Source organism: Paroedura picta, chromosome 2 (genome assembly GCF_049243985.1).
Source record: "Paroedura picta isolate Pp20150507F chromosome 2, Ppicta_v3.0, whole genome shotgun sequence".
Lineage (NCBI taxonomy): Eukaryota > Metazoa > Chordata > Lepidosauria > Squamata > Gekkonidae > Paroedura > Paroedura picta.
In genome coordinates, this window is record NC_135370.1 from 144,699,109 (window position 1) to 144,726,315 (window position 27,207).

General features: G+C 40.8%; 1 protein-coding gene across 13 annotated transcripts in view; it reads left to right on the forward strand.

Moving 5' to 3' along the window:
- The window catches only part of NPAS3 (neuronal PAS domain protein 3), an 885,376-nt gene that overhangs the window by 818,055 nt on the left and 40,114 nt on the right, over positions 1 to 27,207 (forward strand). For all 13 annotated transcript variants that reach the window (XM_077323058.1, XM_077323057.1, XM_077323059.1 and 10 more), the window contains one exon: positions 21,378 to 21,571. In XM_077323058.1, coding sequence (XP_077179173.1) covers positions 21,378 to 21,571 — 194 coding nt within the window. The remainder of the gene's footprint in view (positions 1 to 21,377; positions 21,572 to 27,207) is intronic.

Genomic DNA, 27,207 nt, shown 5'->3' on the forward strand with positions numbered 1-27,207 from the left:
CCCATTGACAAAATGTGTAGAACTTAATTTTAAAGGAAGCTTTGGCATGTGGTTTCCAAAACACATTTAGGGAAATCCCAGAAACTTTAATTCTTAGACTTGGCTCCTGTCTCTGTAGCAACTGATGGCTAAACATACTATACTGTAGGGGGGGGGGGATTGTTAATAAGCTGAGTGAAAACTAGAAATGCAAATGTTCAATCACAGGCAGACAGCCAAACTTTTAATAATGGAAACTGCAATTTGATTAATTTCACCCTATAAATCAAGCTCTGTGTAGAGAAATAATGTTGAAATATGTAAGCTCACAAAATTGAAAAATGTTAAAAGCTACAAAAATGTTTTTTACAAATTAGACCTTATGCATAGAATTTAATTTTGCATAATGCTAATCTGCAGACTCTCTAAAACTGAGTATTATATCTGAGTGGTGTAAGGTATATATGGAAGTTATTTTTATGATGTAATTACAGGCATTGTCCCAATAACTTTGACAAATTAATCTCTTAAACTTGTAGTAAGAATGTATGAGCTACGTAACTGGAGCCAACCAAACACCAGGGGTGCTGTTTCACCTTTGGGCAAGTAGCGAAGGAGGCAAGAACTGGAGGCTGATCAACCAACACATTCACATTTAAATCATTGCAAGAATTATTTTAGGAAAGTATCATCTCATAATAATTATTATTCTTTGTAAATTACAATAATGTGAACAATATTATCAGACAGGCCAGTCCCCTTTAAAAACAAACAGAAGACTTGGAGTTTACAGGTGGCTTCCATTGGCCTTTAGGCTATAATGTCAGCACAGACCCTTTTATGCAGTTCCCACTGAAAATAATGTTCCTGATCTCTGGAACAACAACAACAACAACAACAACAAACCCTCACATATATTTAAATCCCCACAGTAACCCCCCCCCCAAAAAAAAAAAACCTGGCTTTGAAATTATAACAATTTTTTTCTCGGCATGCACCCCTAATATAGAATGCATTACCCTATTTTCTTCATTCTGATGCTATGGATCCAAGTCGCACAGGGCCTCACACAGCCCCTGCTGCCCGCTCTGTCCCTGCCCACACCACTGCTGCCATGGCCACCACTACCGGCTAAGCCGCGCCGGTCCCACCACTAGCCCTACAAACATGCAACCAAAAACTGGACTGAGCATTCCCCTGAGAGGCCAGAATTGGTGAAGATGCAGAGAAAGCAGAAAGGCTTAGTGCCTATTTTACATCTGTTTTTTCCCACAGGTCAAAGTGTTTAGGCACATCTAGAGATGGCCGTAGCCAAAGGATAGTGTCTGGGTGGCAGATTAACATGGATAGAGTGGTTGTCGAGAGGCATTTAGCTGCACTGGATGAGTTCAAATCCCCTGGTCCGGATGAAATGCACCCGAGAGTGCTCAAAGAACTTTCCAGAGAACTTGCACAGCCCTTGTCCATCATCTTCTGGACCTCTTTAAGGACTGGAGATGTCCTGGAGGACTGGAAGAGAGCAAACGTTATTCCGATCTTCAAAAAAGGGAGGAAGGATGACCCAGGAAACTACAGACCAGTGAGTCTGACCTCTGTTGTGGGGAAGATAATGGAGCAGATATTAAAGGGAGCGATCTGCAAACATCTGTAGGACAATTTGGTGATCCAAGGAAGTCAGCATGGATTTGTCTCCAACAGGTCCTGCCAGACCAACCTGGTTTCCTTTTTTGACCAAGTAACAGGTTTGCTGGATCGGGGAAATTCGGTTGATGTCATTTACTTGGATTTTAGTAAAGCTTTTGACAAGGTTCCCCATGATGTTCTGATGGATAAGTTGAAGGACTGCAATCTGGATTTTCAGATAGTTAAGTGGATAGGGAATTGGTTAGAGAACCGCACTCAAAGAGTTGTTGTCAGTGGTGTTTCATCAGACTGGAGAGAGGTGAGTAGCAGGGTACCTCAGGGCTCGGTGCTCGGCCCAGTACTTTTTAACATATTTATTAATGATCTAGATGAGGCGGTGGAGGGACTACTCATCAAGTTTGCAGATGACACCAAATTGGGAGGACTGGCAAATACTCCGGAAGATAGAGACAGAGTTCAACGAGATCTGAACACAATGGAAAAATGGGCAAGTGAAAACAAGATGCAATTTAATAAAGATAAGTGTAAAGTTCTGCATCTGGGTCAGAAAAATGAAAAGCATGCCTACTGGATGGGGAATATGCTTCTAGGTAACACTGTGATTGAACGAGACCTTGGGGTACTTGTGGATTATAAACTAAACATGAGCAGGCAGTGTGATGCAGCGGTAAAAAAGGCAAATGCCATTTTGGGCTGTATCAACAGGGGCATCACATCAAAATCACAAGATGTCATAGTCCCATTGTATACGGCACTGGTCAGACCACACCTGGAGTACTGTGTGCAGTTCTGGAGGCCTCACTTCAAGAAAGCCGTAGATAGTTTGATCTCTCACCGCTCTAGAAGAAGGATTCCCAAACACTAGCCAATTGGATATCAGCTGTGAGGCATTTGCAAGTCACTTTACAGACAAAATCTTAACATTCTGCCACGACCTCCCTCCAACATTAGATACAGAAAGTGAACTGGAGGCAGTGGTTCGTCTGTTGCTCAAAAAACCATCTCTGGGCCCACAAGAACCCAACAACTAATGTCCTATCTCGTACCTAGCATTTCTGGGAAAGATGTTTGAAAGGGCTGTCGCAGACAGCATTCTTGGAGGAAGCTTCAGTCTTAGACCCATCCCAGTCAGGTTTCCAGCCTGGCCATGGAGTAGAAACAGTGTTAATCATCTAGAAGACCTCCACTGCCAGTTGGACTGGGGCAGGTCAGTGCTCCTAGCCTTGCTGGTGCCAGGATTCAGGGGACTGCCCTTCAGTGGCTGACCACCTTTTTCTAGGATCACAAACAGAAGGTTGCAATAGGAGAGAGTTCATCAAGGTGCCACCAGCTTGCATTAGCCAGATGCTTGGAAGCAGTGACAGGGTGGCTCAAGCAGAATCCTCTGAAGCTCAACCCTTCAAAGACAGGCATCCTGTGGCTGGGTAAGAAGGATCCAAGTGAGGAAGCATGCCTCTCTAACCTGGACGGAGTACAGCTATCAAATGCTGACTCCACCAGGAACCGAGGCTTGATTCTCAATGCCTCCCTCTCAATGAAGGTAGTGCATTTGGCATTCTATCACCTTTGCCAAGCCAAACTACTAGTGTACTACCTGGCCCCAGAACACCTAGCCACAGTGATCCACATGACCGTCACCTCTAGACTGGACTTCTGTATCTCGCTCTACACAGGCCTGCCCTTTATCTGGAAACTACAGCTGGTCCAGAATGCAGTGCCCAGGGTCCTCACAGCAACACCATGGATGTCCCACATCTGGCCCATTCTCCAACAACTGTGCTGGCTTCCGGTCAAATTCCAGATCAGACTTAAGGTTCTGGTAATTACCTTTAAGGCCCTATGCAGTCTGGCCAACTTCTGCTGCTGCTGCTTCATGTAGGTTTTATACGCTATTTACCATCATATACATCTATAAGTAAATATTTATAATGTAGATTTATAGAAGAAAAAGCTTTCCAATCAAGTTTACTTTCCATTCAAAGTAAAAATTAGAAAGAAAGGGAAAGGGAAATAAAGAAGAAAGAGAAGAGACTTTATCAGTACTGGGAAAGGAGACAGACCATAGGAAAAATCTAGTGTTAAAAATGGGATATTTTATGTAAGTAATCTGATGTAAATAAGAACAATTACACCTTGTTCAATATTTGCTGCCAAGTATGCAGTACTCTGAGAGATGAAATCCGGATTTTTATCATCCGAGCATCCAATAGTTCTAAGTTCCTGTAGAGAATCAAAATGAACTGCAGCCAGCTGTAATTTGACATTGAAAGTTAAAACACATTCAGTAGTTTTTAAACAACTGTTTTTTTATGCACAAATGATTTTCTTTGGAAGTCTGCCAAAATTGCATCCACAAAAGAAATGCCGTCTTTAACTTGAACTGGGGGGAAAGAGGCTGTCCCTCTTTTGCAAAATGTGGCCAGCTTTGTTCTATCAAATCCAATCTAAAAGAGGGTGTGACCCATTAATGAGTTGCTTTTTTGTGCATGGTCTTTTACTTGGATGCGGTCATTTGCTCCTCTAATAATCAAGGGCTCTCAGTTCTGATAGTGGTGCTAGAATCTCGAAATATCATGTAGATTGTCTCTGTATAGTCTTGCCCTTAACCGTGTAGTTAGGTACTCCTTACCAATAAGCCTTTCTTTTAAGTCACCGCTTTTGAAACGATGGTTGTCACTGTACTTTCTCATTTTCAAGTATAAAGATTCCAAAAGAGAGTGTTAGAGAACTTCCCCCCCCCCCTTTGCTTGTGCTGAAGAAAAAAGCTGATGCACAATAAACAAACATGCATTATAGGTTGCCTTCACTCACTTTATAGTCATATACATTCATAAATTTTGATACAGTTGTAAGAAGACGACTTTGATGGTACCAAACTCGCAGAAGAGCTTTAGATCACAGGAGTAACCAGAGATGAAGTTTATGTTGTCAATTTATCAGCTCTTCTCTGTCAAGGAAAAAATGTTTTTAGTGTCTGCCTATTAGCAATTGCATGCATATTATGAAATTGAGTTTGGGGAAAGAAGGCATACCATCTGTCTTTTCTTTAGTGGGCTTGTTTTTGCCCTTTATCAAGTAAATTTACAAATTTCTGTGTTTCAAAGCAGAATAAAGCATGTGACATACATTACAGAGATGCTTAGAAAGAAAAATGGACTGATCAGCATTGTAAATCTCTTAACTCAGAATTTTTAGAAGCATAGAACGATTGATGTCATACATTGTGTATATTATCTGTGAGTGTTGTTCACTTTTTTCATTTATCACGTTACCAGCTGGAAAGCTATTTCTTTCATTTCATTATTGCTGAAAAATTAATTAATTGATAGCTCAAGAACTGTTAAAAGGTTTCTTTAACAAGGACTCTATGAAGAATAATGTAGGCTTTTTTTGTATTATGAGAAACTTGAAAGTCATCCTCTTTCTGATATGCCAAGATTTTATCAGTAATATTGTTCCATCACCCATATACATCTTTAAGAAATGTACTATGGGGCCGTCTGGATAACACCTCTCAAAACATGAATGTGCTGGTTCTATTAGAATGGCAGAAATTGTACACTCTTGCCAAGGAGAAAGAATAATTTCTGAAAAGACTATTCCCAGATTCTTCCATGTATAACAGTACTTGTATGGGTGTGTTTATGGTGCTATAAATTCCACCACTGATTTTGGCCAGTTCAGATTGATTCTGCAGTAACTATAAGTAATGAACCCTACAGACAGAGCCAAAGGGGAAAACAAGCCAATAAACTTTTGGCAGTATAAATACAAACTGTAGAGTTAATTTAGCCACAGTTTTTTATCAGATCATGTGGCCAATATCCTTCAAAACAGAAAAATACATCCAACAGAATACATCATGCCAAAACCCTGCCTGGCCTTTAATCCAGCTGTTTAACTGGGCAATTGTTTTAAAACACACACACATATACAACCTGCATTTTACCCAGTAAACATTCTTGTGCCTAAAACATATAAGGGAATTAAAAGGAGCAGATAGGGAGGAGCAATGACACAAGCATAAGTGGCATAAAGGTGGCAATTTAGGTACCTGAATCCTGTGCAGATTCTTTCAGGGAAGTCACTATTTTTCATGATACTGATTGCTTTATCTTGTTGAGGTCACTGTACTTGTTCCAGATTCAGAAGCTAGTAGGCTGCAGTTCATATTTGGGCATATGGCTGCTATAGGTAGGTTTTCATGAGATTTATAGTCTGGACTCCAATTCCACAAAAATATGAGCAGCTAGCAGCCAGGGATGCACATACCATTACCATGGCCACCAGAAACAAAGATGTGGATCCCTCAAGTGGATCTCTTCTACCAGCCTAGACAAAGCAGGCCAGGGTTAAGGCTGAGAGAGCTTTGACAGGTCTGCTCTGTGAGAATAGTGCTAAAAGGACTGTGACTAACCCAAGATCACCCAGCTGACTGCATGTGGAGGAGTGAAGAATCAAACCTGGCTCTACAGATTAGAGCCGCTGCTCTTGTAAGGTCAGTCCACTTATGTCTTTGATTCCATGCCTCCATCTTGTTCTTTGTCTACCTATTCTTCTGTTTCCTTCAATTTTATGAAGCATAATCGTTTTTTTTCTAATCCATCATTTCCCAATGCACTGTCCCAATATCTAAGGTGACCGTCACACTTACACAGCTTGTGGTCCACATGCACGTTCAATGAGCGATGTGCATGCTCAGTTAATGACAGAGCATGTGTATCTCCCCCTTTTTTTGTTCTTCTGGTAGAGGAGGTTTAGAAGGGGTACTTATTAAATTTGCAGATGATACTATACTTGAAGGGGTAGCAAACACAACAGAAGACCGAATCAGGATACAGGATGATCTTGATAGGCTCGAGGACTGGGCTAAACTGAATAAAATGAAATTCAATAGGGACAAATGTAAAGTTCTGTATTTAGGTAGGAAAATCATATACACCAATATAGGATGGAGCAGACTTGTCTTGGCAGTAGTATGTGTGAATGGGATCTAGGAGTCTTAGTAGACTATACATTGAACATGAATCAGCAGTGTGACTCGGTGGCTAAAAAGGCAAATGGGATTTTGAGCTGTATCAAATGGAGTATCATGTCCAGATCATGGGAGGTGATGGTACCGCTTTACTCTGCTCTTGTTCTGCCTCACTTGGAGTACTGTGTTTTGGGCACCACAGTTGAAGAGGGATGTAAACAATCTGGAGGATGTCCAGAGGAGGGCAACAAAGATGGTGAGGGGTTTGGAGACCAAGATGTATGAAGAAAGGTTGGGGGAACTGTTTAGCCTGGAGATGACAGAGAGGGGTTCTGATAACCATTTTCAAGTACTTAAAAGGCAGCTATACAGAGGATTGAGCAGATTTGTTCTCTCTTGCTCCAGAGGGACAGACCAGAACGAATGGGATGAAAATAATTCAAAAGAAATTCTGTCTAAACATCCAGAAGAAGTTCTTGACAGTTAGAGTGGTTCCTTAATGGAACAGGCTTCCTTGGGAGGTGGTGGGATTTCCATCTTTGGAAATTTTTAAACAGAGGCTGGATAGCCATTTGCTGGCAGGGGCTTCTGGGAATTGTAGTCCATGGACATCTGGAGGGCCGCAGTTTGACTACCCCTGCCTTACATGGTCCAGACCCTGCATTTCTGAGGGACAACTTTCTGACTATGTTCCCCAGAGAATGTTAAGATCAAGCAACACTAACCAGCTGAGGAACCCTGGCCCTAAAGAAATACATCTTGCCTCAACCAGAGCCAGGGATTTTATTTAATTTATTTTATTTTTAAATGTATATACCACCACTCCCCAACAGGTCTCATGGCGGTTCACATGATAAAACATTAAAATACAATAAAAACCCAATAATTAATCCAATTAACAATAAAACAACAAGGCAGCAGTTGTCGCATCCTCTATACTCAATCCTAACCCATCCCATTCAGCCAGAGGCCATGTCCTCTTCCAATGAGAGTGGGAGAGTCTGATGGACCTTGGGGATTGAGCAAGTCATGGCCAAGGAGCCAGATGCAAAAGTCTAGACACAACCACAAGGAGATGCTGGGTGTTAGAGCCCTTCCTTCTGCAGCTGAAGCCAATACAGAGCTATGGGAAGGTAATGAGAACAATTCAAGACTCTCTGAGGCTGATTCCTCACAAGCAGAAAAGGCTGAAAGGGCATCCATATGGAAGCAGGGCTAATCCCAGTTTCTATATGACATTGCTGCCAGGGTATCATCGCCCCACTTTAAGGGAACATGGATATTTTCTGTGTTTCTTTCAGTGCTCCATGGACCAACAGGGCCAAGCCCAGTGGAGGCCTGTGTGGATGCAGAGGACAAAGGCTCAGAGGGGACAAAAAATGCCCCGCTTGGCTCGGTAGCGCTTTGTGGCACTGCAGGGCCGAATGGGGCTCTTTTTTGTGAAGGTGGGATTGTGGGAGAACACAATCCCACCTTCCTGCAAACCCCTCCCCTGCCACCCCCATAAAGTGGAATCTTTCCACCACGGCTGTGTCCCCTGTGGGGACACATTTCAGTAACGAACCATGTTACTCTGCCACAATGGACTGGCGACACCCCAGAGGGGTACTACCTGTGTGGAATTGTGTGAACCAAAACAACAGGGTAATATGACACCTTCTACATATGAATAATGGCTTGAGTGAGCTCCTTGGATTTAGAAATGTCTGAATATTTCTGTGCAGCCCCACTAATAGAATGCCTGTGTATCTCAGCATTTGAAGTGAAAATATATGTTATGATCCATTCTGGATAGTATGTTTCACCTGCCTAAGGATTGGGCTGTTACACTGCAAGTCCTACTTTCTTTCTGTGTGAGGGTGGGATGTACTCTCCCTTGGGACCCATCAACAGCTGTGTAAGCCATATATGTCTTCCCATCTAACAGTATCTGGTTTTTTTTTTCATTTGAAGAAACGTATCTGCAGAGACTTCTGCTCACAATTTTTGTCCTTGTGCATGAACAAGAAAAAGCATATAGGCATTTCTGAAGTTAATGACTTGTGGAAGTATGAAGTTGTTGCTCTTATTTTAGACATGCTGTAGGACCAATCTTCCATTTATTACAGGTGGAACTAGATAGAAGTTGTTGTTGAAACCTGACACATTTTCTCATTTTGGTTCATGGGCATTACTTGTCCTCAGTTTGTCTTGCATTATGTTCGGTAACAAAGTCCACTCAAACACGGATACCCCCCCCCCCACACACACACACACACAAAAGCTTACCACTGATGGCTGACAATTGCCCCAGAATTTTGCCACTGTATTCCTCCTACAGTGTGATTAATTTGGGAACAATTTTCAGGTTACCTGTTCTTGAAAAACCATATTTTAGGTGGCATGTTAGTAAAAGAAAATTAATCTTTCTATGCTAAAATTGCCAGCTTTAGAATTAATTACCTGAGCACAACAATCAATTAATAAATGTTAAGCAAACAAGGAAAAGCCGGTCAATTAAAAATGACTAAATTGATTCTCACTGTAGATTAAACAGAAGACAATCATAATTCTTAATTGAAAAATCCAAGAATATGAACTTGGTGCTGTTCTGCTATAGCATTCCATACGGTACTGTCCTATTGCTGATTTTTACAAGTAATTTACTATCCACATTCTCACTCATTACATTACATATAATTACAGTGTATTAACTGTCTGATCTTATAGGTCATTGAATGAACTAGCAAACAAATGTTTGGGATTAGATACTGTCATTCATATGACGTTTTACTCCTTTTCACAATAGCAGCCATTCTGGGATTGTAAAAAATTAGCAACCATTTTCTGATCTCTCTAAAATGCATAGACACAAGTTGCCAACTTTTTTTTTACTTGTGAAGACAACCCAAAAAGAGGTATCAGACATTCCTTCTTTATAGAACATAGTGACAGATGTTGCCGAGACAGTTATTGTATTCCTCCTGTCCTTTTAGAGAATGGGGCAGTTGTATACATCAAATTTCAGCAGTGTGACTTGACATAGCATGATGTGCAAACATTGCTTTTAAATTGATTTTGAACACTTATAAGCCCATCTTTATCTTAGGTAACTGAAAGACAAGAAAAAGATCTTGAGATGTAAAAAAAACTAGCATATGAACTCAAGGCATGCATTAAGGAAAACAGCTCCTAAATTATTCTTAATATTGTCCAAATGAACTCTCAGGGTTTCCTGGAGAACTAATAAAAAGACAGATACCGGTAGGTCTTGTTTTAATTCTAAAGTGCCCATAGTCTGGGGTAAGTAATAATTGTCCGTGAGCCATTTGAAACAGTGAGCCACACAGCCATCAGTACATATGTGAGTAGAAATCTCTCCTGTTAATCCAGTGCAGTTATGTTTTATTTCTAAATAACGTATCTTAGTAATTAGAGGACTGTTTAAAGGAAGCTAACTGTATCAGCATCCTTCTGTAAGTTAAAAGCACTATAATAGAGAGTGAAAGAAAATAAGGTTACAAGTGTGATTGTTACGAAAACTCAAAGATGACATATTTTCAAAAGCCTTAATGAAATGAAGAAATCAAGAGCTAGCACCAAATATAGATCTAAAATCATAGGGGGGATCCATAGAGCTCTTGTAGCAGACTCCCACGGCTTTTGGATTAACAACAACAACAAACATTTAAAAGGGGGAATAATTCCATATGTAGCGCCTGTTTACTCACAACCTTTTCCCCCCTCTCTTGCCAAATTTCATGTTGACCTGCTGACAGGTCTTGCCCTTCTGTGGCTTTCTATGAAGTCAAATGAGATAAGGTGAGCTATACTCGGATATGGCTTGGGGTTCACTTGTGGCTCTTTCCTGGCAAGTCACGGGGAAATAACACATTAGCGCAGGAATCTAGTTCAGGATATTTTTCTCCCTTTCAATATCTTGGGAATTCTGAAAAGAGAATCATTGGTAGTACTGGAAAACCCTGCAACCATTCACGCCACAGGATTGGATTGAAAAGCTCTTAAAATACTCAAATAAGTTTTGAAAAATCTGTGTTTGTCTTTGCAGAAAACAAGACGCATGGCATCTTTTTCTCTTCCACATGTAGGGAAAATGCATGAATGCCCAATAATTTTGTTTAATCTAGGTGTTGCTTACAGTGCTGAAAATCACCTGTGGTAATGGTGGGGCTGCTAAGGGCTACATCAAGTGAAAGCATTAAAAGGGTTTTATTTCTGCTTCCCATCACAGGAATGGTGCTATCTTTTTGAGGAGTAAGCCTATACAGGCACAAAAATATTTCTAATACTATTTTACTTCTTTCTTTTCTCCTGCCATCATCTGCCTCCTTTGGCAAGCCACTGATAACCAAGCCCTATTTTGTATTTCTTTTATTTAAAAAAAATCCACTCTATCCTGAAGATTATTGTATCTGTTCAACAAAGATTTGCATCATAGCCAATAAAACAAGGTCCTTTCTGTAAAGTTTATTTTTCCTTTAAAAGATCTGTTAGAGACCTGGCAGTAGAAGCTGCTGCTGTGAATGTCCGAGTTGATGATAACTTCATTAGAACCAGTCGAACTTCAAGAACCAGAGACTTTAAACAGTATTACAGAAAATATCCTCGCGACATTATTTTTAAAACAGGGTTTCAAACATTTCCCATGGAAAATAGAATACAACATGTTTGAATACAATGTTGAATGGAAAACCTGCCTTATCAAAGATGTCATTCTTTCAGCTTTCAATATTGGTCACTAAATAAAGGATAATTCACAAGGGGAAAATTCAGAGGATTCGAGAAGAACAAACCACAGAAACGTTATCCCGTGCAATCTATTCCTGTTCATTTCAGGACATTTATTCAATTGTCCATTATATTGGGTCCACAGAGCTGCAGTTTCAGCAAGAGCAAGATTATGTGTCTACTTCGGGTACTGTTGTTCTGCTCTGGTTTGCTGGCCTGGGGGGCACTGTTTGGTTCTCCTGCCAGAGCTGACCTCACAGAACAGTCTGCAAAGTGTGCTGCCCTAGCCTGGCACACGCAGGGTTAGTGCAAGGGCAAGCACGGTTACAAAGTCAAGCAAGTTCAAAGCGCGTACCAGAGAGCAGTCAAAAGTCCAGTCCGGGTCTTATCAGGAATTGCTAGTGGATGAAGTCCGAAAGAGTTGTCATTTATCTTTACCAAGGTCAAGCCGGGAATCTGTGGAGCATTCAATCAAAGCGTAGTCTAGCCGGGTGAAGCGTAGTCTAGTCGTTGCTCCAGCTCCTCCACTTCTTCCTCCGAGGGAGCTGGCAGAATGAGCTCAGGCAGTGGTGCAGAGGCACCCTCTGGAGACGGGGCCATGACAGCAGTTCTGTCAGTACTCTCTCAGGGTGTCTGGCATAAAGAGAGGAAGGAAAGGTGGTTGTAAGCCACTTTAAGATTCCTTTGATTAGTGAAAAGCGAGGTACAAAAACCAGCAGCTATTCATCCTCTTGACTTTTGTTGAGGGGGGGGGAGGCTGGATGGGAAAGCCTGTGATGATTGAGCATGGATTAAGCACTTAGGCCACCCTGTAATTTTACCAGTAGCCTGCTGCATTTCCCACCCTCATCTTATATGTGAGTCAATAAGTTTGCCCAGATTTCGTGGTAAAATTAAGTCCCTTGGTTTATATGTGGATCGGCTTATATGCGGGTATATACAGTATATGGATTATTTTGGTTCTTAGGTTTGGGTTTTGTTTTGTTTTTGCTGAATATGTAGTTTGCTCCATTCCCTAAAGCTTCTCTTTTCTTACTCTTTGATATGCTTCAATTGTTCCCTATCCAGCCCTGTTGGGATTACCTTCCTTTCCGTGCTTCAGTTGTGTAATGTATACCTCCTCTGCCCCCCTTCAGCTATGTTAGTCCCCTAAATGGGCAAGGTACTATCTGAGGGGCATCTGAGCAGATGCTTTTATAATTAAAACAAACATCTGTGTTTGCAAAGCAGTTTGTATAGGTCTGATTTTGACACATCCCATTTTAAATTTGACAGCCAAGAGGCAGAGGACTACATCCCACTGTAAGACCTGGTAATAGAAAAAGGAAAGTCACTACAATCACCACTCAAAATAACAAAATAGTGCTGGTGGATAATGCCATCAAGCTACAGCCCAGTTATGGCAACCCCATAGAATTTTCCAAACAAGAGATGACGGGTGATTTGCTATTGCTTGCCTCTTACTGATTCTGCACCAGTAGCACTGCTCTGGGACGCCAGCAGTGTGCTGTATAGGAGCGGCATGCCCCCCCCACTTCCTGTGTCCAACCTATTTCCATGGCACACATCATCCGCGGGGGGGGGGCAATATTTGCACAAAGATGGGATTTCATTACAATGCAATCCCACCTTCGTGCATTTTTTTAAATACCCCATTTGGCCCCAAGGCACCACAAAGTGCCGCAGAGCTGAGTGTGGTATTTTCTGTCCCCTCCAGGATTATATAGGAGGATCCACATAGCCTCTGGCTATATAGGCCCTGTTGGGCCCCGCAGCAGACTGGGGAATGTGGAAACATCCATGCTGCAGGGCAATGAAAAGCTTAAAGCTTGTCAGGGCTGGGCCAACACTGATGTCATGTAGCTGTGGGGATTAGCCCCACTGCCATATGAGTGCTGGCCCAGCATTTTCCAGGGGGAATTGATCTAAGGCCAATTCCACATGGGTGGAAAAGGCGAGGGCAGCATCAGTATGGACCCAGGGATAATCCCTGTGTTCACCTGATGTTGCCTCCAGGCTGCTGCCCTCCCAGACCAGGTGTGGATTAGGTCCCAGAAGCCCTGTGCTAAGGTAGCGTGGATTCTTCTTTGTTCCCTTTTGGTGCTGCGGGGGCCCACGGGGTCTGTCCCATGGCAGACTCATTTGGACGGGAAGAAGGCCTACCAGGCCTGGCTTCTCCCTGTCCTACGGAGGTCAGCAGGAGGCAAAAAATGCCCTGAAGAGCTTTGCAGCACTTCATGGTGCCATGGGGCAGGCCAGGACTTTTTTTGTTTGTTTTGCAGGAAGGTGGGATTGTGGTCCAATGCAATCCCACCTTTCTGCAAAATAACCCCCTATCCCCCACTGCATGGTAGAACCTTCCTGCTGTGGTTTTGTCCTCTGAGAGGATACATTTCAGCAGCATACCGGGTATCCTGCTAAAATGTGTCCCCCATGGGGCACATTTTGGCCCCAGAGCAGATCCAGAGCTAAAAAGTGTCCCCATGGGGACACAGAATGCTGCAATGCATGTAGCTCCGCAGCAACGCACCAATGGTAGCCTGGTGTGGCCACTGCTGTGCAGAATGGACCTAAGTGTAGCTACCAGGGGCTTTGTTGCTCGCCTCCAGTCTGAATACTAACCAGAGCAACCTTGCTTAACTCTAAGATCTGGCATGCTCAGACTAGCTTGGCTCATTCAGATCAAGGCAAAATCACAAAATAAAAAAAACAAATCTATTATGGCATGGGAGCATTGTTCTCCTGGATGAAACATCTCACAAAATGATGGTGTGATCATTACTACTCCTCTTGCTCTCCTAGGAATAACAGAATTTTCTATTTTGCATGGTGGGTTGGAGTGGACTGGGGGTTAAAGAATGTGGGGGCAAAAGATGCTGATTATAAAGGCACAGAGCTGGAAACTGTATGAAATAAGGCTGCATCAAAATTCAGTGTTGATAGATCAAATCAGCACTTTTGTGTGAAACAATAGGGGTGTTGTTTTGAGGATTCAGCAGGAGAAAAACAATCTTTCATCAGTTCCCATATGCAAAGGGAAGCCTGGCTCAAAATCCTAGAAAAATTGAGAGAGGGGGGGGTGTGGATGAAAATTTGTAGTAGGGATTCAACTACTGTAATAGATTAATTGCAAAGTGTAGCAGGAATAGATGAAATATGGAGCAAAATGTTTAGTGTGGAAATGCTATATGACTCAGTTATAGTAACATTTTTGTAAAATAGTGTGAGTGTGTGTTAGGTTTTAATGGGAATCATCTAAGCCATGTCAACAATGGAAGGAAATCCAGGGTTCTTAATCTTTTCCAGCCCTGCCATAAGATGACACCATAATAACCTGACATTAGATTGCAGTTCAAACTTGAAAAGCAGCAGTGCAGTAAGAAGATATCCAAGTGTAAATCTGTTCATCTTGAATCCTTCTACAAATGGTCAGCTCTGGAGACCTTATCAAAGAGATTTTTTTCCTACCTTAAGCCTGTCTATTCTAAATTGATCTCCTCCTGATCTCATTTAATGCATTGATATTTGCTTTTTAAGAGTACACAAATATCTTATTCTGGAGAAATCCGGTATACTGCAATCATACAGCTCCAGAATAAGTGCATTATATTTGTCTATGACATCTAAAAAGACACTTGGAAAACTCTCTCCAATTGATTATTCTGATTTCTTCCTTGTAACTATTCTATATTTACTCTGAGGAGAGTAACGTTATATTCAAAACCAAGAATTGTAAACATTGAATTTTTTGTTATGTAAGCCTATGTTAAATTGAGATACTTTCACCTTGTTTGTTGCCACACTTTGGTTCCTGGTGTCAGTTTGCATTTGGCTGCTGGAGCATATTAAAGTGTCGCTCCTTCTTGTGATGTTCTTGCCAAGAGCTCTCCTGAAGCAATCTGCATTTCTTTTTTTTTTGCCAACTGCTCAAATAATCGCTAAACCAATTTTTCTCAGCTACTTCAGGTTGTGCTATATTAGTTTCAATTTTCTTTTATTTCTTAACCTTTTTAAGATTACTGGCAAGCTAAAGATGCTTATTTAAAGTTTTGGGGAATACAAAAAAAAAAAATTCCTAGCTGGCAGATTTGTTCTTCAGCATGTCACATAGCAAAGGTATTCAGTGGAATTTTAGAATAAAAACTGGCATGTAATATTACCAACATCATGCAAACATTGAGAATTTTTAAAAGAGATCTGATTTGATTTGCAGCTCTGATGGTGAAGAAGAATTATTACTCTGTTCTCAAATGCAGTGAGTGATACAATACACAAAATGGTGTGAGTTATGATTGCGGGGCAATATCTATCCTATTAGGATGTCATAAATCCAAATTTTGCTATGTGGGTTCAATTTCTGTAATACCAATTCTGTATCATTGTTTATTTGCTGAAAGTGAGGTTGTTTGTTTGTAAATTTGATTTATAGGAAACTGGAAAGGAAACCCATATTTCAGAACTGATTAATCATATAGCCAGTGGGTTGCATTCTTTAAAGGTAAACTGAGAATGGGAAATTGTAAAAAGAAAATTAGGACTTGAACCTGCAACCCATCCTTAAACAGGTTGTCCCCCATCAGAATTAAGGCACAGATTTATAATCCAAAGAAAGAAATAGGCTATAAAATACAAATTTTCAATGCCAATGACAATATTGCTCCAATATTACACTATAAACTAGAAAGCTACTGAGGCAAGTAAAGTGGATAAATTGGGTTGATGAGATCTGGGTACAGTATTCCATTTATCTGTTTAAAAGTTCACTGGGTGCAAAAGGACAAGTATCTATCTCTCAGCCAGAGTTATTTGATGGATTCCGAACTCTTCCCTTCCAGTCCATGATTTCCTTTTTAGCTTCTGAAGCTTGGAGTAGTCTTCATTTCAGAAGCAAAACCCTTAGTCCAAATAAATTCCCATCCCCATTGGATTTTAATCAACAGACAGAGCAAATCACCCAGCATTTTTTAATATCTTGGAAAAGAGGCAGGAAAATATGGTAAAGTAATCTGTGCTCCCAGAGCCCCCACAATTTCCTGCAAGTAGAGTAACATATTCCCTGCGTGCAATATAGCGAGTCAGGTGTGGGACTGAAGGAACAACTTCTTGCCACCAGAAGAACTTTGTGTTGCACTTTTGTCAGTCCCCATGCTTCTCAGTCATACAGGAGCTATATTCCAAGCAGCACGTGTGAAGAACAAGCTTCAGCCTTATCCCGTGCATCATTTTTGTGAACTGAAAACATCCCAGGAAGCTGCTACTGATCTCATTTGGAAACTTGGATTTAGCTATTATTACAAGAGCTAGGAATACGATGCACAGCCTAATACGATCCATCTGCTTTTTGTGCTGCAAGAGCACTCCAAAATTCTTGTTTAAAATGTATGTATAAAGTATTCCAGTGCTGCACCATTCTAACCCCCCATCTCACAAATTGTCCTTAAAATAGCTAATTTCAGTTCAGACATCCTTACATAAGAGATGGAATATCTGGAAAAACTGAAATAGATACTGACTGTTGTTTTTTCAATGCCTGGTATATATTAGGGTTCCCAATACTGCCTTGCCTTGCCAAATGCTAGGAGATGGGGGGGGGGGTTCCTCCTATCTCCACACTGAATAAAAAGAGGATTCTGATTATATATATATTGACTTAATAATTTAATGAATGTGAATTCTCAGAATATAGATAACAAAGGCAGGTCTTAACAATAACAGTCACAAAATAATTCCATCATTATTCAAGGTCACAAAATGTTTCTCTCTTTCAAATCTCAAACTCTCTTCCAAATCTCAATAGAGTACAGAACATTTTTTCATTGAAAAAATGACTTAGCCACTTCCTTATTTATATGTAAAGCTGTAAGTCCTTCAGTTTTTCTAAGAATTCTTTCCTCCTGAGAATTATCTTGTTTATCAAATACTAACTGCTATCCCTGAGTCTAACTATTTTCTGGTCAGTAGCCATGTCGGTCTGAAGCAGTAGAATCCAATGGCCTTTAAGACCAAAGATGTTTTATTCAAGACTAGTAATCAAGCCCGCTGTATGACAAATACAGCGGGCGCTAGGAACTTACAGTTTGGCGTGTGCTCCCCTGGGCGGCGGTCTTTCTTCGGGGCCTTCCCTGGGCGGCGGTATTTCGGCAGCGGCTCCCTCGGGGCGTGGCCTGACGTGTAAATCCCTTGTTCTCTGTGGTATAAAGCAGTGGTCCCCAACCTTTTTATCACTGGGGACTAGTCAACACTTGACAATTTTACTGAGGCCCGGAGGGGGTAGTCTTTTGCCAAGGGACGTCGTCGCTGCCTGAGCCCTTGCTCCACTTTCTTTCCCACCGGTGCCCCTGACTTCCTGCCACCCGCTGGGGGGAGCTGCCAGCAGCAGCTGCGCAGGGCCACACCGAGGGGGAGCCCCGGCAATGGCGGCCGCTGGAGAGCACCAAAGGTGAGCTGACAGCAGAGCGGCAGGACAGCCACTGAGGCAGCAGTCGGGGAGGAGGACGTGGAGGAGCTGTGGCCCGGTACCAACTGATCCATAGACCAGTACCGGTCCTTAGTCTAGGGGTTGGGGACCACTGATATAAAGGACCTGAGTGGTCATTTTACCCAAAGTATGATTCTAACTAACAACAGTTTCTCTAGAATCTCAGGTACATCACTGACTACTTGATTCTTTTACTGGAGAAGCCAGCTTCTACACCCAAAGCTTATATTCTACACCCAAAGCTTATATTCTACTGCTGAAGTAAAGCCATTCTTCCAGTGTGTAAGTGCAGGGTAGATACCCAGAATATCCAGGTTTGAGTTTGCTCCTCTGTCTTCACCCAGGCTTAAATAGCTGTATGAGGAAGGGAAATAGTTTTATGCATCAAGCAGACATATCCACGATTCTGACTAGCAGCATCTTGAGTGTGGGTTGAAAGGTTTGCTCTTTTAGCTAGTAACTTAGGTAGCAGAGAATATAGGGATTTTATATTTTTGTTGTCTGTGTATTTTTTTCCAAAGAACAAATTCTGTGAGGTAGCTTATCTTGGAGCAAATTAATCTATGGCAACTGCATCATTTATGGCACAGAGCAAATCTATGTGCTTGTCACCAAAAACTGATTGAGGAAGCATATGGCAGGCAAAAGATATATATTTGTCCAAGAAGTGCAGCTTGCTTGCATTCCCACATTCCTCATAAACTGTGTTTACATACATAGTCAACATCTTGCACATTCGCTTTTGTATCGGGGGTGGGGGTTGGGGAAGACAAACTATGTTTCCCTCAATATGGTTGTATCAGGTGGAGTTAATTGAAAATTCTTTCTAACTAGGGAATGAAGTATTTCAGTGCAAAAATGTGTAATGATACACATTCTGCTTCTGCATGACATTATACAGATGTTCTGCCATGAAATGCTGTATAGTTAACATAGAGTTAATATGCATATTGGATGCGTTCACATGTAAGTTTTCTCTAGCTGCATAGTACCATTACCAATTAAACTACAAAATTCTAGTTATACATGGCTTTCAGCCTTCAAAGTTATAAAAAAAAATCCAAGAGTGTTATGGAAGTCGCACAGACCTTTTTAGTGGACACTGTCAGATGTGGTTGTGAGCCAGGTAAATTGATTATGCTGTATATACAAATACACCTGTTCCAGTCTTTAAAAACATTACATAAGCTATAAAAAAACTAAGTTTTGAAAATTCACAATAACTTCTGATCCACTAGATCATTTTGAAAAAACCAGAAAGCGCAGAGGAGGGCTTGAAAGAAATAGTGATGGAAATCATTCCATACATAGGAATAATTTCTAGTTGAGTTTGTTTATCAAGTCAATGAAAATCTCTCATATAGGAAGCCCATGTGTTTCTGAGGGCCTCCAAACCAGAAGCTGTAAAGAGGAGGCTACAAAACTGGATTTCCATTTCAAACTGTTTTAAACTTTGGCACTGTCGGTTTGCAGTCAGATTTCTGGTTCTGTTCAATGCAAGTGAGATGCAGTGAATCTCACTGAAATCAATACAACTGAAGGATGTGCCTGTGTAATCCAGTTCCACAGAGGACAGTAGGATTTAGGATTGTGCATCAGGATTCTGCTGCAGAATAAGAAGAAAGGAATAAGCACTTGTTCAAAATCCAGATGTACTTGATATTGAGTGATAAGTGACAAACTGTTTTCACCATAACATGCAATAGATTCATAGACTATAAATATGGATTGTTTTACATTTTTACCCCTTGGAGGAAATTCAAACTTCAGATACCCAGAACTCTTCATGAAACAATGTTTTAAGATGTTTGTTTACCACAAGATTATCATGTAATTTTAAATTGGCCATTAAACTGCAGTATACTTCCAAGAATATACAGATTTCTCCCCCCCCCCCCAAAAAAACCCACTGAATCCTGATAAAATAAGACAGATAATTATAAATAAGCCTTTGAATAAGCCTAGCTGGAAGGGGCAAAATATACTATTACAGTCCCTCCTGCAAAGTTAAATCTTTTAGCAATTTCTTCATTAGCTAACGAGGTCACACAAAAATGGTGGTTTTTAACTGTTCTTGCATTGTTGCCTCTAGAAATAGCTTAAATTACTAAGAAGTGTTTTCTGAAGGTGCATTAGGTTTCAGCAAAAAAAAATTCCTCATAAACCCACAAGCAAAATGGGTAAAGCATCCTGATAGTTATCAGTATGTATACAACCATCAGCTATAGTAAAAATGGGGAGGGACCATGGAGAAATGTAGGGTTTTTTATGTTCTAGAGAAATAGCTGGTATTATAAGCAAAATTGTCTTTGACAGTAGGAGTGCTTGCTTGCTTAAAGACTTGCTAATGGAATATGGAGCTTTCCATCTCCTAGTCAACATTAATAACCTGTGCAGATTAATAGTAACCAGCTTCTCTTGGCTATTGCTGTGCCTTGGCAAAAATTATTAGTGGAGGAAATGTCCATCTTTTGAAAAATCCCTATTGCAGTTGGCATTGATAGCATATCTATTAAATCTCATCGTAAAGGTCCTTGATTGGATGAACCACAAAGATTAAACTCTCTACCCAAAACAGTCTCTCCAGCTAAATGCAAAGGTAGGGAAAAGGTACTTAAGTACTGATGATACCTTACATTTTAATAAGGTAAACTGGTTACCCTCCTACCTATGCATACAAGATTCCAGTCTTCAAGGCTATCGGCTTTTCCCTAAGATTTTTACTCTTGTTTATTGGACACTTCTTCATTCTGCAGTTGGGCTGAAAAGTAATATAAAAGTAATGTGTGCTCCCCTTCCTATCAAAATCAGAGACTGGTGCTTAAAAACAAAACAAAACTGGACAGGCTGGGTTTTTTTTTTCTGGTCTATTGGCTGCCCTTCAAATAAGTATTGCAGGAACCTATGTCTATATTAAGCTTGTGATAATGGGGGAAATGCTGCCTCATTTCCTACACAATGCATGAAGTGCAATTGATGTTGGGATATCCCAAGCAACTTATGTTTGTTGACACATGCTCATGAGTTTCTGGCTCATGCCTCTCATATTAAACATGCAGGAAGACATTTAAGGGTGCAAAAAAGCATCACTGAAGTAGGACGTACTGACAATTGAGTTAAAGAATGTCCTGGCAGGGTTTCAGAATGACTGTTATACATGTTTCTTCATTTAATCCCCAAAATGTTTTAAAATTAGGGTACCATTTCATCTGTCATCACTTGTACATTTCTTTCAATCCACCTCTTTGTTTTATGGTTTACCCTAAAAAAAAAAAGCAGTTACTAATTAACTAAATAAATGAGATCAATAACCAGGGCTATGCTGAATTTTAGATTTGATGGATGTGCAGCATTTGGCCATTATGTTCTTCTCTTCTTTCCTAGCATGAGGACATTCAGGACATGTTGACAGCCAATATTAATAAGCTTAAGACTAATACTGGTGGGGGCTAGATACAATTCTGGCAGAGTTAAGTGCTCTTTACAATAATCACGCTGTCCTTTAAAAGGATTGCTTTCACATTTGTATCATGCATTTACTGAGATTTTCTTTTACTGTCTGTTGTTTTGCAGGTGATTCATATAACAGGAAGGTTACGCCTGAGAGTCTCGCTGTCCCATGGGCGCACAGTTCCTAGCCAAATTATGGGGCTCGTAGTTGTTGCTCATGCTTTGCCCCCTCCTACGATCAATGAAGTCAGAATCGACTGCCATATGTTTGTTACGCGAGTAAACATGGACCTCAATATCATATACTGTGAAAATAGGTACAGCATTTTGACTTTTTGTTTTTTTCAGTGTTGTACATTTTAAATATTCAGTTCTACCACTATAAAAGTTTTGAAGGGCATTCAGTTACCATGATGATAATTAGTCCTGGTATATGTAGTATTTTTCATTCAGTTGTCTCTTGTTGCTCAAAGAAAGGGTAAAGTTCATTGTGAGAGTTGGAAAACTACACTGGAGACTGCCTTGGGGAAGATTCACAATCTAAATACTGCTTTTCTGACTGCAAAACTACAGTAGTAACCTCTGGATCAGTAGTTCCCACAATGGAATTCTAGAACTCTTGAAAGTGTACCACTGAGTGCATGAGAAAGATCCTAATACAAGCTGCCTCCTTTCAAGCCAAATCTGCCCCATCTGCACTAAAACATTCAAATGCATATAGATATCTTTTACAAAGGGCACATCTGGATCAGTTTATCATCTTACCCTGAGGATCTATGAGTCATGCATGTGTATATCATAAATTTTTCTCAGGGGTTATCCAACATATCCCACCTCCGGACCAAGGAGGACGGAAACCATTTTTTACCAGTTGCCAGGTGTCTATTGTCCACTGTCGTTATTTTAATGGAAACTATATTATTAATTACAGTGTTTTGTTGTATTGTAATTTAAAATGTTGTTAGCTGCCCTGGGATGCAAATGAAGGGTGGGATATAAATAAAATAATGAATAAATGAATAAGGTAGTCCTCTGATTGCTTGTTTCAGTGCGGTAAAGTTTGTAGCATAAGGTGACGAAGGTTGTTAATTCTAGATATCAGGTGGGTAGCTGTGTTGATCTGAAGCAGCCGAACAAAGTTGGAGTCCTGTGGCACCTTTAAGACCAACAAATGTTTTACTCAAGATATAAGCCTTTGTGTGTATGCACACTTCTTCAGGTATCTTATATCTAGAATAAAACTTTGTTGGTCTTAAAGGTGCCACTGGTCTCAAACTTTGTTCCACTGTTAATTCTGGACACTTTGTCAATTCAGTGTCAGAGACTGGTCAACTCCAAATGTTGTCTTTAATCAGTTGTAGTTAGATGGGAGCTTCCGCCTCCCAAAAATGTTTCAAGTAATTCTATTTTCAGTGGGTCTTAAAAGATTGGGGTGCATATGGCAGGCTTTCTCAACCAGGGTTTCATGAAACCCTGGGATTTCTTAATAAAATCAGAGTCCAGTAGCACCTTTAAGACCAACAAAGATTTATTCAAGATGTGAGCTTTCGAGTGCAAGCGCTCTTCCTCAGGAGTGCTTGCACTCAAAAGCTCACGCCTTGAATAAATCTTTGTTGGTCTTAAAGGTGCTACTGGACTCTGATTTTATTGTGCTACTTCAGACCATCACGGCTACCCATTTGAATCTGGGATTTCTTGGCAGCCCTAGGAGGGTTTCCTGAATGGGTGGGAGTTAATTAATTTTATATATATATATTAAATTTGTAAAACATGTATTGGGTGATATGACCATATATGGTTATGTTGACATGCCCCCCTCCCAAAATGGCCAATGATGGGCCTGGAGTGGGTGGGAAGTGGAGAAGTCCTCGGTGGGCATGTACACAGCTATGCTTCCCAAGCATTCTGAGTGATCACACCACTTCTTGGGTTTCTTGAAGCCTGAAAAATGTTTCAGGGGTTTCTCAAAGGTAACAAAGTTGAGAAAGGCTGTCATATAGCATCATCTAGAAAAGCTGCACTTTTAAATAATTGACTGGACTAATAAGCAACAAAAGTCAGCATGCATAGCTATGCATGATCTTATTGTGGAAAACAGTATTAATGCAGTTGGAAAATGGAAATTTAGTGAAGACACTGAGGGGGAGGTTAGTCTGCTGTGCCAATTGTATTAACTTATTTATTACATTTGTATACCACCCTCCCCTAAGGCTCAGGGTGGTTCACATAAAACTAAACAGAACAATCCATCAAATTTAGTGATTATAATGAATGAAAGGTAAAAACAATAATAACAATAAACAGAGAAATAACATTCTAACATAGTGAACCATTTAACAAGTCCATGATTGGTCATATCTGTCACATGGGTTCAAGGTTCATGGACCCAGTAGATGTTGTTTAGTTTTGATTGACCTCAACCAAATGCTTGATGGAGGAGCTCAGTTTTGAAGGCCCTGTGGAACTGTTTTAGTTACAGGAATAGCAAGTGATATATGGGTAGTGAGAAGCAGCAAAATGTAAAAAAAAATTCTTGTTTGGCTAGCAGGTGTGAGCTCATTTATGTGCTATTGAATAACATGGTTATTTTCTTGCTGCTACATAACAATTTTACCCATGGTGCAATCCATGGATTTTGTCCGTAGTGAAATCTATGCTCTCCAAAGGGTAACTGAGACTTAGCACTCTCACCATGGGTAAAGTATGCTCCACATTTACTGTTTTCTAGTAATGATAGATATATATTATAAACTCGTTCAGGTATATTTGAACAAATCACAGGGTACTTCCATAATGAGTACTAATGATTCTTCTATAATGGGTATCACAGCTCATAGAAAATGGAACTGGGAAATCAATTTACTGCACCTAGGCAGATCAGCAATGAGCAGCAATGAGCAGCACTCATTGTAATGAATGAAAATACATGTTTAGGAACTGGACTCCTAATGAAAGCCTGCACAGTAACATGCATGTTTCAGAGGTGACGTCTTGAAACTTTCTAGACTACAGTGTTACTCCTTCTACTAAGTTATCAGTCTAAGGGTAAAACTAATTCTGCCTCATATTTTCCTATTAGCAAACTGCTGATCGTTTTGGCAGGTAGGGGGAAGATCCCAGGTTTTCCAATGATCCTCTGGGACATCTTCCCTTAGGGCAAATCCAATTCCTCATACCTCAGGAATTATCAGTGAATTCCCCCACCCCATTTTCAGTGAAGCCCCCATTACCTATTCTCACAGTGTATGGGCATGCAATATTTTATATGAGAATGACTTCAACTATCACTCACTGCTCTGTGGGGGAAAAAATTAGATAAGTACAATTGAGGTGCAGGCTAAATATGTTCCTTGCCTCTCTGTCATTCATCATGGGGAACCTCGAGGCAGCAGGTTTGAAGCCTCCCATACTGGAGATTTCATCCCACTTACATTCTCCCAGAGAACTCAAAATGATTCGCAAGGCTGCCATAGTCCCTTTGTCTACATAGTCATGCCTTGGTTGCCATGCCTCACAGTGCCATCCTAAGCAGAGTTATAGCTTTCTAAGTCCATTGAAGGCAATGGGCTTAGGAGTGTGTAACTGGACAATACAATGTGACAATTAAATTAGAATTAACTAAGAATGGCTTCCTTAGTTTTTAAAGAGTGTCTTCTCTACAGGGCTGATTCTGCACTTACTTTGTTTTTTCCATTGTGGATCCTGCTGAATTCAGATTGATTTGAACTCAGGTTTTCCTCTATCCCCCCCATTGAAACAGAAAATGTTCTGCACATGATTGGGGAAGCTCAGAATGGGGGGGGGGCAAGTGCAACAGGAGGCTCTTTCTTTTCTTGAACGAGGAGGGGGGGAGACGATTGGAGAGAGCAGAGGAGGGGGAATAAATCCAAGGGGCAAATCTCTGCTGAGAGAAGTTAGGGCTTCTAGAGCACAGTCACTTTGCAACCGGAAACCAGGAAGTCCTTGAACAGAAGTCTTCTTTGCTCCCAGGCATGGAGCAGTAAATTAATTCGCAAAAAGAAGCCATCTACACATTTACTCATGGCAATCTTTCAAATATCGAGGCTTATATCCACTCCAGGATATCGCAGGGGAAAGGTAGGGTCACCATGAATCAATCATGGATGTTTCAGAGGAAAATTTAAAGCACCCAAAATCAAAAAGAGCCAGTTTGGTGTAGTGGTTAGGAGTGCGGACTTCTAATCTGGCATGCCAGGTTCGATTCTGAGCTCCCCCACATGCAACCAGCTGGGTGACCTTGGGCTCGCCACAGTACTGATAAAGCTGTTCTGACTGAGCAGTGATATCAGCGCTCTCTCAGCCTCACCCACGCCACAGGGTGTCTGTTGTCGGGAGAGGAATGGGAAGGCGACTGTAAGCCGCTTTGAGCCTCCTTCGGGTAGGGAAAAGCGGCATATAAGAACCAACTCTTCTTCTTCTTCAAAACGTAAATCGAATTCAGTGTAGGCTGCAGGGATTCATTCGAACTGGGGGTGGGTAAAAAGCCCCGTGCAGACTACACCCAGGTCTGTATTTTAGTTGATTTGCAAAGCAGTCTCCTGTCATATTAAACCCTGATACTTTCAAGGTTTGTGGTTTGTAAAGTGCCTCTTGCTGTCTGACTTCATAACTCTGCTGTGCACTGTAAGTGATAAACATCTTGATGCTTTATATAATGCATTATAATACTTAGGCACAGATGGAATTAGTATAACTTTTATATATAAAATTATTAAGGGGGAGAGGGGGGAAATGTTCAGCTTGTTTCAAGTACAAAAATCCCGAAGGATCCATTTTTTTCAGCACTGACTGCAGCAAAAGATGATAAGCAGATGAGATTGATCTGCCTTTAGTAGCCATTTACTTATGTTGCAATGTGATCAAACTCTATCCACAATCCACAAGTCATAAATAAGTCATGTCACCAGCCAGTGGAACGGGGAGCGAATTTTCACACTGGTGTGCCTTAAGCTCTCTGCCACAAGGTTTTTTGTGATTTAGTCTTCTGCTTGGGAAGAGCCAGAACAGAGAGACATCCTACCTGCCCAGGCAGCCTTATCAGCAGACCAGCAGGAAACTAGTCTGAAGATTGATGGCTATGGTCTCTGACTGGGCAAGCCAGAGAATGTTGACCAAGTTCTCCACTACTTCTGCCTGCAACAATTCTAAGTTGGTTCTGATTAATAATAATAATTTTAAAAAAGCATCCATTGTAGCCTAGCAAATATAAACTCTCCACAACCTACTGGAAACAAACTTCCTTGAAGAAACTGCTATCAAAACTACTGCATTAGAGAGATTTCTTGACTGATGAGTATATCTTTAATTTGCTGACTTAAAAAAAATGTGTGTGGTTCTTACTGTACCTTAAAGGGATTAGCCCTTTACCAGGAATTTTAATATTTGCACCTTGTTTGAAATTTGGTCGCTCTTCTGTAAGCAATATTCCCTCTTAAGCTTGTGTGCATGAATGGGTGCTCATTAACACAGGAAGCCCCGTTCATCTGGAGCTGCACAGTGTCCTGCACTGCCTTTTTTAACATTACAGTAGTTATCTTCTGCTCAGGTTGTAAAATTCTTTTGCATATTAAATGGGGGGGGAATTAGAAGTAACAGTCTTTAAGGCCTCTCTCCTTTGGAAAAGTCCCTACAAAATGCTCACTGGCTACCAGTTCATACTTGGGAAGAAACAAATATAATTCTATTTAAAGCATGGAAATGAACACTGTCTTCTAAACAAAAAATAAAATGCTTGTGCAGACTAGGCTAGTTCACCCAATGTATTTTTCAGTTTGGGACACTTTTGGTTTTTTTTTTTTTTTTACAACTGATGCCTGAGGACATTGACATCTGGACAATCAATGACAGAAACATCTCTGTACATAGAGAGACTGAGCAGAGCATAGAGCAGGAAAAACTGCCGAAAGGATTTAGAAGTTTCTGTGTCGAGGAA